Genomic DNA, 12,678 nt, shown 5'->3' with positions numbered 1-12,678 from the left:
GCTTGGAAAGGAATTTTAGACACACACGCACACACGCACACACACACATACACAAAAAACAGAGTTAAGCACAGCTTCATGGTAGCAGCATTTTCTTAGGTGGGCTCTGTTTGCTAGAAGCAAGCAGAGGCACAATTCCTTTAAGAGAAGGCTTCCTCACTCAGTGATAACAGCAAAAACAGCATGGTTCCTTTAAGAAGGCTTCCTGGTTTATGCTAGCTACACAAACAACTCTGGTTCTTTCAGGAAGCTGAGTATTTGAATGGGATTTGTGGGCAGCATACTATAAGTTATTTGGTGGCCGCATGGACCAACTGCTTAACAGAGATGAGATAGTGAGTGCAGCTCCCACCTGGCAGTCCCAGAGCTTGTGGTAAACATACCTCTACCATATTGAAAGGCTGAGAGAGGCAGAGCCAGCATCCAGTGCCATTGCAACCAAGCTGTTTACTGATTTAAAAGCACCCCTGGTCTGAAAATGATTACAGATACTCAATAAAGATAGACTCAGACAGAAATAAACCTGTGAATGGGTCACAATGTGTTTATAAATGTACATAGACTTGAGAGAGAAAGGAAAAAGAGTATAGACAGTTATAAAAAGGAAGTAAATATCTTTAAAGAGACAATAAAAGTAATATATAAAAGAGTACAGTTATAAATTAGAGGAGTAAAAAAATAAGCAATGTAAAGATGGAAAATACACAGAGAATCTGGATTATGTATATTATTGTGTTTTCCTTAAATTTTTGACTGTAAATGAGCTAAGTACAGAGAGACATTTCATTGTATGGGCTGCTAAGCTAAATCAACATATATATTTTAAAGGTATCTTGACTTCAAAATTTGAGTCTAAAGATATGTTGCTTTGGAAAAGAGGTTCTGTTTTGGTTTCCACAGAAGTTAGAAAGCTGTGGATTCCTTACCAGCTATTATGGTTTGATCAAACAAGACCCCTGAAGCAATGTACCAGATGGTCCAACATCCATGACAGCTTCAAGACTGCTGGCTGATATGGACCTATCACACAGGATACTCCATGAAAGACCTTACTAACATCATCCCAGTCAGAAGGAAGTAGTCCAGAGAACAACGCCTAAATTCTCTAAATGGTTGTTTATAAATGTTTATTTATGTTTAAAAGGGATATGCTATATAGATGAATACCTTGCATTGATATGGATCTTGGTTTATTGATACAAATTTAAGGTCAATTTTTTATATGTATATTTCTGCTCATGATTAAGGTATTGTGTTTGTACAGCTCATTTAAAAATGTAATGTATAATTAAGAAATACAGGTTAATAGATAGTCATCTATAATAGTCAAGCTTGTAGTCATGTTAGTTCAGTTTTCTAGATGATATATCTAGAGATATATTTCAGATGGATAGGTCTTCTTCAAACCTTTCAAAGACTAACAGAATATGACATTCAAAATATTTTAAGAACTTAGGACTTTTCATGACAGTTAGACATTTCTGCTCCTAGTAGCACCAATTATTTCAAGAGGAAGATGGACATCAAAGAGTCTCCTTATGGAGTTTGTTAGCCATTTGGGCAAGAAACTGTTCTTGCTTGGATGCTTGGTGGTATGCTGTATGAACTGGATATGCAGGAACCACAGAAAAATGACTGATGAACTTGCCTAAAGGTGAGATGGTCCTGCTTTACAAAAGTCACTGCCAGACATTCTGCAGGACACAGAAGAAAGTGACCAATGAACTTTGCCAGTATAAGGCATGAGAGATCTTCAGATTTCTTGCTTCATGGAAAAGTCTGCCAGATACTATGGGCCTGTGAACTTAAGATGGGTGGCCAATGTTACAGAAGAACTTTGGGTGACTCTCCAGGCAGCAAGATGTCTCTGTCAATTCTAGAGTTTTGCAAGTTTCTTATAATGCACTTCCTGTTTACTCAAGTAATATTATATTCTTCTAGAGTCATTGTTGGAGTTGAAGAACAGATAGTTATAGTTATACTTTTCCTTACTTATGATAAAAGATTGGATATAAAATTTTTGACTCACAAAGGTAAGATAAATGATATTTTCCTTAATTTGCCAAATGTAAATGGACTAAATGTTATAACTATAATTCTTATTTGATAAATGTTTTGTTGTATGTAATCTTGCTATGTTAAAGTTAAAACCTTTCTTTTTGTTTGAACAGAAAAGGGGAAATGGTGTGAGAAGTCCTTCTGTATATGTGTTGCTTTTATTGGTTAATGAATAAAGACTCTGTCTTGGCCGGTTATAGAGTAGACTAGAGCTAGGTGAGGAAAACTAAATTGAATGCTGGGAGAAAGAAGACAGCGTCGGGGAGATGCCATGTAGCTGCCAAAGGAGATAGATGCCCCTGAACCTTACTGGTAAACCATGAGCCTCATGGTAAAATATAAAATAATAGGAATGGTTTAATTTAAGATTTAAGAGTTAGCTAGAAATATGCCCAAGCTATTGGATAAACAATGTGGTAATTAATATAATTTCTGTGTGATTATTTGCATCTGGGTGGCCAGGAAACAAACAAGCCTATCCACCTATAGGCAAGTACTTTGCTGATTAATTTTAAAGATTCATGATTTTTAGAGTCCCAAACTTGCAAGCGTCTTAATTTTCTATTGGGATTAATTTATATAAAGTGATCTAGTAAAGTGCTTAGCTCTTAAGTGTCAAAATAGCTAATTTTCTAATTATATCTTAACTTCATCCTTTCAAGGTTTTGTTTGCCAACAGGTAATTGCTTAATAGACATAATTTCAGGTGATTTCTGTCTAGTAGATCCTCTCTGTTTGCACTGTCCAGAAGGGACTATATCTGCTGGCAGTATTGTAATGCCCCTCAAAGCATGTAGGACTGGCAGGCATAAAATATAGCCCCCATTTTATGGCCAGTGCATTCTTGATTGAAATGGTTGAATCTAATAGATAAAATAAGAACATTTTGACTGTTGTCTAAAATATTTGAAAACAAGCCACAAGTTAGATTCCTTCTGTTTTAAGCACTTTATATACCCTTATACTCCCTATTGTTTTCCAGCACTGGAATCAGCATTATAGATAATTTCTCTTTATTTTTAGTGGTTTCAAAGTTATTAACAAATGAGGACTGAGAAATGGTATCTTCCAGCTTTTCTAGCTAGTTAATTTCTTGGTTTTACATTTTTCCCAGTTACATCTTGTTTTTCCCCCTCTACTTGTACATGTTTTGCTGGGTTCAGTCCTGTGAAAACAGCTGTTTTCCACCTTTCTATTGCCCTCAAGTCAGGGCAGTGCTGGGAAGTACTGCCTACTGTACCACAGAACCTTTGGTGCTGATGGAATGGTCTAGAATCACATGCTTGGAACCCACTTGCCATGTTGCTCGTGAATCTTGAGCACATAGGTAGGCAGTTGAGGCTTTAAATCTATCACTTAATATTAATCAACTAAAAGTCCAACAGCCCGTGAAGCTAATGGCCACCGTGATGGACAGAGCAGCTTTGAAAAATTCTAGGCTGTTTACTTCCTGTGACTTTCACAAAAGCTAAACAAGATTATTGATGTAAGTGCCGTGGTATGATAAAAGGCTTTTAAGTCCAAGAATAAGTCATTAACTTAATCACAAATAGTTAAAGAAAAGGACCCAGGACAGTTTTTTCCTTAAAATTAATGTAACTGGGCCCATGAGATGGCTCAGCTGGTAAAGTTCTTGCTACCAAACCCAACAACCTGAGTCTCGTCCAGGGGCTCACTTGGTGGGAGGAGAGAACTGACCCCCCAAGTGTTATCCTCTGATCTCTGCATATAGACCATGGTGTGTATACTCCTGTCATACATATGAATAAATAGATAAATGTAATTAAAGTTTGAATTTAGGACAGCCGCAAGTTATTTTCCCTTTAATATAGAATGACCCAAGTTTTCATGTAGCTTTTTTTTCTCCCATGAGAGAAAATGGGCAGAAGGAAACTATGATGCCTTGTTTTCTCCCAAGCCTTATATGTCAGCTGGAAGTGATGCCAGGGCCTCTTAACAAGGGCAGGAGCTACAGCCGAGAGCTGACATCTTCCTTAGCATGAGCAAAAACTGATGACTGAGAGACAGTTAGAGGACTGGCACTGTCTGCGTGTGAGCAGGGTCTCTGCTGCTGTGGTGCCCTGAGACCTACCAGTATCAAGTCTTTGGAATAAAAGATAACTTTCAATATGTGAATTTTTTACATGTGTCTAGCCTGCAGCTCAGGGCCTCATGTGATCAAAGACAGCTACAAAACAGAAAATTGTAAACTCAGGTAAAATATTGAGTTTTTTCTTTGTCACTCAGTCATGCAATTTCAGGATGGACTTACTAAATGACAAAATCATTTTGTAGTATGAAAGACTGAACATATCTGACAATGTGTCAGAATGCCCCAGTGCCAACTTAAGGACTTCAGAGAACTTACTCCTCACTTAGAGAAGATACAGAGTCACGTCTTTTGTTCTTTTTCCTTTAAAGCCCTTGTCGTTTATTGAGCTCCCCCAATCCTCTAGTGTTAAAGGTTATGGTCGCATTTAGGGTCACATTTGTTTGTGTGATAGTGAAAGCCATGGAAGAGAATGTTAACTTGAGAGAATTCTTTGTGGTGAAAGAAATGTGAGGGCATCTAGAAAAGGTGTCCTGGTGGGCCGTGGAGTTCATGTGGAAGCTGAGTGAGTGAAGAGCTGAGAGCTAGTGTGAACTGATCAGGCTATGAGAAGGCGTCTGCTGGAGACTGCTTGTAAGAGAGTCTGGTAGTAGATGATAGCTTGGCTGTGGTGGAGGCTTAGAGTTTCAGTTTCTCAGGACTTAGCTCACAGGGCTGCCATTGCACTGCCGCTCACTCACAGTTTGATAGCACATGCTAGTTAAAGGTAGATCCCATGTGGTGTTGATCTTAAAAGAGGGGCAGTTGTGTTCAGAACACTCTCAGAATCAAGACACATCCTCGGAGCCGAGGGAAGAGGGGAGAGCAGTGCTGGCTGTTCCTCTGCAGTGATTCCAGAACTGGCTCGCCTGGCAGCTTTGTGAGATGTGGCTGTCAGACTCTAGAAGTGTGACCAGTGTAGATGGAAACTGCTTTAAACTTATTTAAATTTAACTAAATGTGGCCAGTGCCTATCATATGAGCATCCAAAGCCTGGGCTTTTAGAATGGTTAGCCTAAAGAATGAAGTAGGAAGCTGGTTTTTGGTATTTCGGATACCCAAGAAAAAGCCAAGGAAAGGTGAAACGTTGACTAAAACTCTAGTAGTTGAAAGCAGATCTCTTGGCCATTTTGATTTTTTATTTCTCTTATATTTGATCTTACCTTAAAGCATACAGTGATAAAAAGGGACTGGTAGAATTTTTTTTTTTTTGAGAGTAAAACTGAGGATCTGCATTGACCATTTTTATAATTGGCTTTCAGCCTTTTAGAAATGTATACAGCAGCCATTTGCTGCAGCAGGGAAACCCCAGGAAGTCTGTCCCATGCAGAAGCTGGACGGAGTGGTGGCTTCAAAAGCGGTACCAGTTAGAGGGCGCAGCTGAGGGAAGGCAATGACTCACACTTGTAACTGTAGTTAGTCTAAGAGGAGGCAGAGGCTGGCAGACTGCTGCAGGTTCAACCTGGTCCACACTGTGCAGTTCCAGGCCAGCTAGAGGTACATAGCAAGACCAAGCATATACACAAAGTACACATGTACCTGTAGGTATATTTACATATGTATACATTGTTACATACTATATATGTGTAATAGCTACACACACATACATATATATATATATGTATGTATGTATGTATGTATGTATGTATGTGTCTGAGAAAAGAAAGAAAATGCTGTTAGCTCTCCATTCAATTTATTGAAAAGACAGTGCCTTCAGGTAAAACTACACCATCTCTCATGGAGTCTCTCCAGACCTCTACTAATTTCCTCTCTATGGCCCAGATGTGGTGTTACCCCCAGAGTGACATTGCAAATATAGATCTGATCCTCAGCTTTGTTTATGAACTTGGTACTCAAATAAGCATACAATAAAAGGACCCAAGCACATTTCTACTTTTGAAATGAGTGTGCTATGTGGACATTTTCTCAGGTGATAAAAATGGGCATCTTTATTTTCCATAGCAGTATGTAACTCTTTTAAGGTTAATTACAGTCTAATCCCCAGAATTCATCTTGTAGTAGAAACTATGCCAGATCTTATGGCCTACACCACAGGTCTTTTGATATAAGGATGTTCGTGCCAGCATTACTCAGGAGTGAAGTGCACACCTGCATGTAGCTGGAACAGTGAGGTAGATGATGGCTGCTAACACTCTTGTCCCAGCTGCTGTGTGTGCCTGCCAGTGTGAGGCAAATGGTGTAGTTAACTGCATGTATGTCTGCCTTCTTAGTAGTGGGTTAAAAATGATACTGTGTTGAGCTGCATGCATGATCCTGTAGTTACATTACAATAAAAACACAGGTTATATTTAAATGTTGTCTGTTCCAGAAAGTGCTTTTGTAAGCAAAGTAAAAGTTTAAAAAATTTAAAGGTGAATTAGGTTGATTAATGTATTAACTCATGATTTTTATAAATACATTATAACCGTAGTAAGGGTATGTGTATTTTTTGTACCCTATATTTTTCTGAACTTCTCTGAATTTTGTGTATTTTCTTCTTTTACAGTGTTCATTTATCACCATACTTACATTTTTTACTCTCCAAACTTGGTTTTCTCCCTTATATCAGTTCCTTAGGTGCTTTGTTTGTTTATTGGAAATGGCTAGTTATCCAGGAAGTTGCTTTCCTCATTATAGTTCATGAAAGTCTACAGACAGTGGGATGCATTGGGTTTTGTGTTTTGTTTTGTTTTGTGTTTCTAGAGACAAGATGGCTATATAACCTAGGCTAGTCTCAAACAGGTGTCACTACCACAATGTCTTGACATTTTATCTGTTGTCATTTGCAGAGGGGAGCTAGGGAAACATATATCTTCTATTTTGGATTCTTTTTTTTTTAGACAAATTAGATTATAGTCAGTGTAGACAGAAGTACCAGTATGAGAAATTCTGAGTTAATCCAGTTCATGTGCCATCCTCCATGTCCTTGAGCAATCGACTGGGAATTACGGCATTGCTTTGTGATCTAGATGTGTTGCTTGTTTGGAAACTTAAGCAGCTTACAGTTGTCATGTGACATACACATTTTGCTAGAACACTGACAGTTGATGGAGAGTGTGTGCCACGCTCAGAATGGTTGGGGCTAAGTCTATTTTCTTACTCCTCTCCTCGGCCTATCACAATATCCAATTAGGCTCTCAAAGAAATCACTGTTGAATACCCAACTGCCTACTTTTGCCAATTTGTTTTAAAACTGCTTCTTAATGAAGTAAGGGACTTAAAGGATTTAAATAACTATTTGTGTTTGGTAAGCTCTTTTATTTGTTAGAAACAAAAAAGACTAAAGTTACCTCCTAACAAGGGGAGGGAGGAAGGGAGAGAATGAATATAAACGACCTTGTTTAAGCTTTACTTTTTTCCAGAAATCCATAGCAACACCACTGGTTTCTCTGTTGATACCCACCCAGGGCTTTCCTTTTCTTTCCTCTTGCATCTGCGTTTGAGTGACATTTTGTTTCTCCTGGCTCTCTGATTGCATCATGTTCATGTAACTCTACTGTATAGTCCTGAGAAATTGTTAATGTATGCTAATTAGCCTTAATTCGGTTTGGACAGAACAATTATACCCAGGTATAAACCCATGGGCTACCATTCAGTTTCCATTTGTCTGGCTCTTACTGTAGGCTCATTTAGAAAGGTTCTGTTACTTTCAGGTAAGGAGCCACCTGAGTTACTTTCTTAGCGTCAAGTTTCCTCAGCAGGGTTCGTGGTATTGAAAGCTCGACAAACTTTTCTAATAGGCACAAGGCCTGCATTCATCATTCCTGCTCAGTCTTTGTAACTTTTATGCTGTCACCCATAGTTTTATGTGGTTCTTAACTCAGAGTGTTACCTTTATTGTAGACAATCACGTGGTCATTTCCCCCAAGTGTTGTAGATGAGGAATTCAAGAGACCTCTTTGTTCTCTGCACCCAGGCTTGCTCGTGGAGAAGGGAGCAAACTCATTAGAATCTTCATGATAAATCATAAAGAAACTTAAGTGAGAACAAAAAATATTAATATTCTTCAACAATGTCGTACTGTTGCAGTGTAAGGACAGGTATGAATTTACTGTAGAGGTTAATAGCTTTCAATTGTAAAATGATCTCTGATGACTGAGTCTCTCCCAGCACTGTGGTAGGAGTCTGTCCTTTTATCTCACAGCTACACAACCAGTGCTGCTCTGAATTTTCTTTGACCTGACCCCAAACTTCTTCGGAGTTACGTAATTGTGTTGACTTGCTCATTTATTGTAGTGCATTGGCTGTCCTTGTCTACCAATCAAATTTTCCGGGAAAGTTATCATAACACATTGAACTTTTCTTTTACAAACAGGATAAAAGAATCAGAGTGTCTCAACCCCTAACAAGAGGACCAAGTGCCTTTATTCCAGAGAAGGAAGTAAGTTCATTTGTGTTTAATACATTGTCTAGTCTGAAACTCACTAAAACTGCATCCATATTTTCATGTAAAAGTAGAAGATGTGTTTTGCTATTTAATGTGTTATTCATGTCAGAAAAATGTGTTGTTTTTTTCAGATTCACTAAGAAAATCTTAAAGTTTTTGTGTTTAAAGAGACCAGCATTTCACAGTACTTAAATCATGTAATTGGGATAGAAAGATATTTTGAAATGAAATGTAACTTTAAAAGACAAGACAATGACTTCATTGCTGGTAGTTACTCTTTTTGCTCATTTATAAGGTTGATTGACAGGATACCACAAACTCTCTAACAACTGTGTGTCTTTGGTGAGGGTTTGGTAACAAGATGGTAAGTGCAAGGCAGTGGTACAGAGTAAGGTTTGCACCTATTTTGTTGGTAGGCATTGTGGGTGATGACAGTGAGGTCAGGGTCTTGGTGATGCCTCTGGGCTGTCATCAGGCTGAAGACCACTGTTAAGGACTTACTTGTCTGCTTGTGGGTGTCCAGTGCACATGGATGCAGTTGTCTCCTAGCTGCTGTTCCCTGGTGTGCACAACTGTCTTTGTCTGTGGATGTCTAGGGTGGTGCCTTTACTTCACTTCCTGTTCCTGCTTCAATGACCTTCTCATTGAATCAAAAAGTAAAGTGACCGTGCTGCATCTCTAGCTCTCAGAGGGGGCAGCTTCTGTACAAGAGGCGCTGCTGTGCATGTGCCTGGATGCACAGCTCAGGGCTGCACTGTGGATGGCGGCCTGATGCATGTGCGCTACGTTCTTAGGATGTGGAGCAGCACATGAATCTAGTGATATATTGTCAACACCCAGGGAGAACTCAGAAACTTATAGAGAAAGCAAATAAAAAATAGAATATTCTAGCCCTAATTATATTTGGGTTTGGAGCCTATTATTTCTCTCAACCATTCGCTCAGTCCCTCTAGTTGACCCAACAGGCAAGTGAGAGTACCCGGGGTTCCATAATGAGCTGAAGTGAAGTTGCCTTTTGTGTTTATGCCAGTGTAACTAGCATTTCTTCATAGCTCCACTTTCAGATATACTCCATTTAAGTATTTATCCACAAACACTTCCTTTGTATAATGTGCACTCCCCCAGGGGTAAAAGGAACTGTGAAGCCAGTTCTGGAGAGAGCAGTGAGTCTTTAAGGGGCATCACTTTGGACTTCACAGACCTAGTCACACCCTTTGCTATGAACTAGATGTACAACGTTGACTTACATCCAGAATCTGCTTCCTTATCTCTAAAACTGAGAAGCATATTCATCTACATCTAAAAGTATAGCTCAAAAATACAAATGGGAACTTAGCCAGTGATGGGGTCATCTTGGTATCCATCCATTCCCACAGAGCTGCATCTTTTCACAAGATTAACAAGCTCTTCACACTGCCACAGCCAACTGGGTGTGTGACACCAACCTGGCATGGAGTGTATGGCTGTCTATTACCATCTATTTTGAAAAAGTTCTTTGGTCCCTAGATGGAGGATGTAAGTTCTATTGTCATGCCTTGTTTTTAGTAATTACTATGTTAGGCTTAAACTAGCAATGATGGAATCTAGTGTCCGTATTAATTTTCAACTAATATTTTCCCACAAGTCATTATATGTTCCTGTATCTCAAAAAAAGATTTCATAAAGATGTTAAAAATATTGACTAGCAAAAACAACAAAGGATCAGATATTTGTCCAAAATAATGCAAATAATTTTCTTTGTCAGTTGATGAAAGTAGCCTGCAAATACATGTGACCAAATGCTGCTGGATTTGCCTTGCTACATTTGTGTGACAATGGCCAGGCAATGGGCTCTGGAGTCTGTCTGCTTGCCTGCAAAGACAGATGGAGGCTTCTTCCCTCAGCTTTATAGCTGCGTGTTTAATGTTTGATAACTTACCATTTGTTGTTTAATAAATTGTGGTACCAAAGCCAAAACTGAATGGTGCTTTCTCTTTTTAAATTTCTGTTTCTAGTATGAGCAGCTGCATAATTTCAGGGTCTGTTAGCATCAGATGAATATGTATTTCTCCGGTAGGCAGAGTCCGCGGAAAGCAAAGCTCTCTTTCCATCACAGTAGTCACGACAGTCTCTGCTCTTGGTTAATAGGTTGTCCAAGCAGACACGGTGGATGAACGGACAAACTTTCTTGTGGAAGAGTACTCTACGTCTGGTCGCCTGGACAACATCACACAAGTGATGAGCTTGCACACTCAGTACCTGGAATCTTTCCTGCGGAGCCAGTTCTACATGCTGCGCATGGATGGCCCCCTTCCCCTCCCAGACAGGCACTACATTGCCATCATGGTAGGTGCTTACTTCCCACTACTCCCTGCCGTCATTAACTAGGTTCCCCATATTCTGTGTCCCTTCTAAGGTATGTGTTTGGGGGAGAAGTGTGAGTGAGTGTGCCTGTTAAGAGACTGTGTATGTGAATGTGTGGAATGTGTGTGTGTGCATGTGAATGTTTGGGGGTGTGTGGGTTAATATGTATATGAGTGTGAGACTATATGTATGGGATGTGTGTGTGAGTGTATACATATATGGTTGTGTGTGTATCTGTTGAGGGGTGTGTATGTATATGTATGTATGTGTGTGTGCATATATGTATGTTTATATGTGCATGCATGTGAAGCTGAGTATAGTTACATGGGGCATAACTGAAGAAGCCTCTGGCTTTTTGAATGCCATATCCCTTGGATACATTCAGAGTTGCTTTAAGTCACTTAATATGCTGAGTATTTCTTGTTTAACCTTCAGTGGAATTATTTTCATGTTTAGTTTCTTATGATTAAAGATGGATTTTGGGTCTAGTTTTGCTGTTATTCTTGGGGTCTTTTTCTGCATAAGCTGATTGAAGGCATTTTCTTTAGTCATCTTGTACATGAAGATGATCGTTGGTATGGAGTAGGAGAAAAGTTCCAGTTGTCACTAGTGACAGATCTGTATAAGAGAAGACTTACTGAGTGGATCACAGCACTTCTAAGTGTGGACCTTGTGGCTCATTAGTCCATGCTATCTGCAAGTCAAGGGCCGGGGCAGGGAGCTGTGGTGGAGGTCCTAGAGCAGTAGGAGGACGGGAGAAGCTGTGCTCTACTGAGTCAGCCAGTGGGGAAGAGAGTGGGGGCATGAGCCCATGCTGCTGTGTGTGGAAAGGTAAAGGCAGCAGCCAGCAGAGCTGCCCTGTCCAGGAGAGCGTCACCGAGCTGAACAAAAAAGCAGCATTCTGTGCGTTCTGACATGAACTTGATGAACTGTGACTTTAACACAAGTTTTCAATGACAGCAAGGCTGAAAGCAGACTGAGAATGCTCACTCCCTAAGACGGAGCTGAGATACAGAGACTGGAAAGAATAAAATAGAGTTTTTACAAGCAGCAGCCGTCCTTCACATGAGTGTCCCATTGACAGCACTCAGCTGACATTGACTACATAAAGAGAGGATCCATGATGGCGGTATCTAAGCCCATCCCTGAGTTCAGAGGTGACTGCTCCATTCATAGTACGGGAAGATGAGGGAAGTCCTCATATAAGCCAGATTCCTGATTAGGATACACATTCCTAGAAGCTCCTGAACTTTAGATGGAACGTACCGTATCTTCCCCATGGCAGACTTGCCCCGTGCCTGTGTGTTTCCTGAAAATAGCTAGTGTAGCTGCTGCTCTGTGTCCACCAAACTCAGGAGGAAGTCGTTGACTTCATGTGACAAGTATTTGGTATTTGCTTTGAAAACTGCATATCCGCCTCATTATTGACTCAAGAATCTGCAACAACAGTGTGGTAAACAGTTCTGAGGGAAGATTTTGTGAGGAAAGAACTACTGAGTGAAATCTGAATTGGCTCCATCTGCATTACTCACTGTGGAAAGACCTGCTCACGACTGTTCTCAGGAAGCTTGTTTCTGTGCTTTAGGCTGCAGCCAGACACCAGTGTTCCTACCTGATAAACATGCATGTGGATGAATTTTTAAAGACTGGAGGGATTGCTGAGTGGCTGAATGGCTTAGAATATGTACCACAACGACTGAGAAATCTTAATGAAATTAACAAGTTGCTGGCACACCGGCCCTGGCTGATCACGAAAGAGCACATTCAGGTATTGGGTGTTTCTATACAGGTTCTGAGTTAC

At 39.9% G+C, this 12,678-nt stretch overlaps 1 protein-coding gene across 2 annotated transcripts in view; it reads left to right on the top strand.

The window, feature by feature from the left end:
- Sesn3 (sestrin 3) overlaps positions 1-12,678 on the top strand; it is a 64,677-nt gene that overhangs the window by 30,455 nt on the left and 21,544 nt on the right. The window contains exons 1-4 of one of the 2 annotated variants that reach the window (XM_048433610.3): positions 8,123-8,187; positions 8,463-8,528; positions 10,662-10,859; positions 12,463-12,645. In XM_048433610.3, the coding sequence (XP_048289567.1) occupies positions 10,752-10,859; positions 12,463-12,645 (291 nt within the window). In that variant the 5' untranslated portion in view covers positions 8,123-8,187; positions 8,463-8,528; positions 10,662-10,751. Of the gene's footprint in view, positions 1-8,122; positions 8,188-8,462; positions 8,529-10,661; positions 10,860-12,462; positions 12,646-12,678 lie in introns of those variants that run through there. The other variant, XM_085689912.2, reaches the window with a different exon arrangement.

Source organism: Myodes glareolus, chromosome 4 (assembly GCF_982192425.1).
Source record: "Myodes glareolus chromosome 4, mMyoGla1.1, whole genome shotgun sequence".
NCBI classification, from domain to species: Eukaryota; Metazoa; Chordata; class Mammalia; order Rodentia; family Cricetidae; genus Myodes; species Myodes glareolus.
The sequence above is the reverse complement of the archived record's forward strand: the minus strand, read 5'-3'. Positions and strand labels throughout refer to the sequence as shown.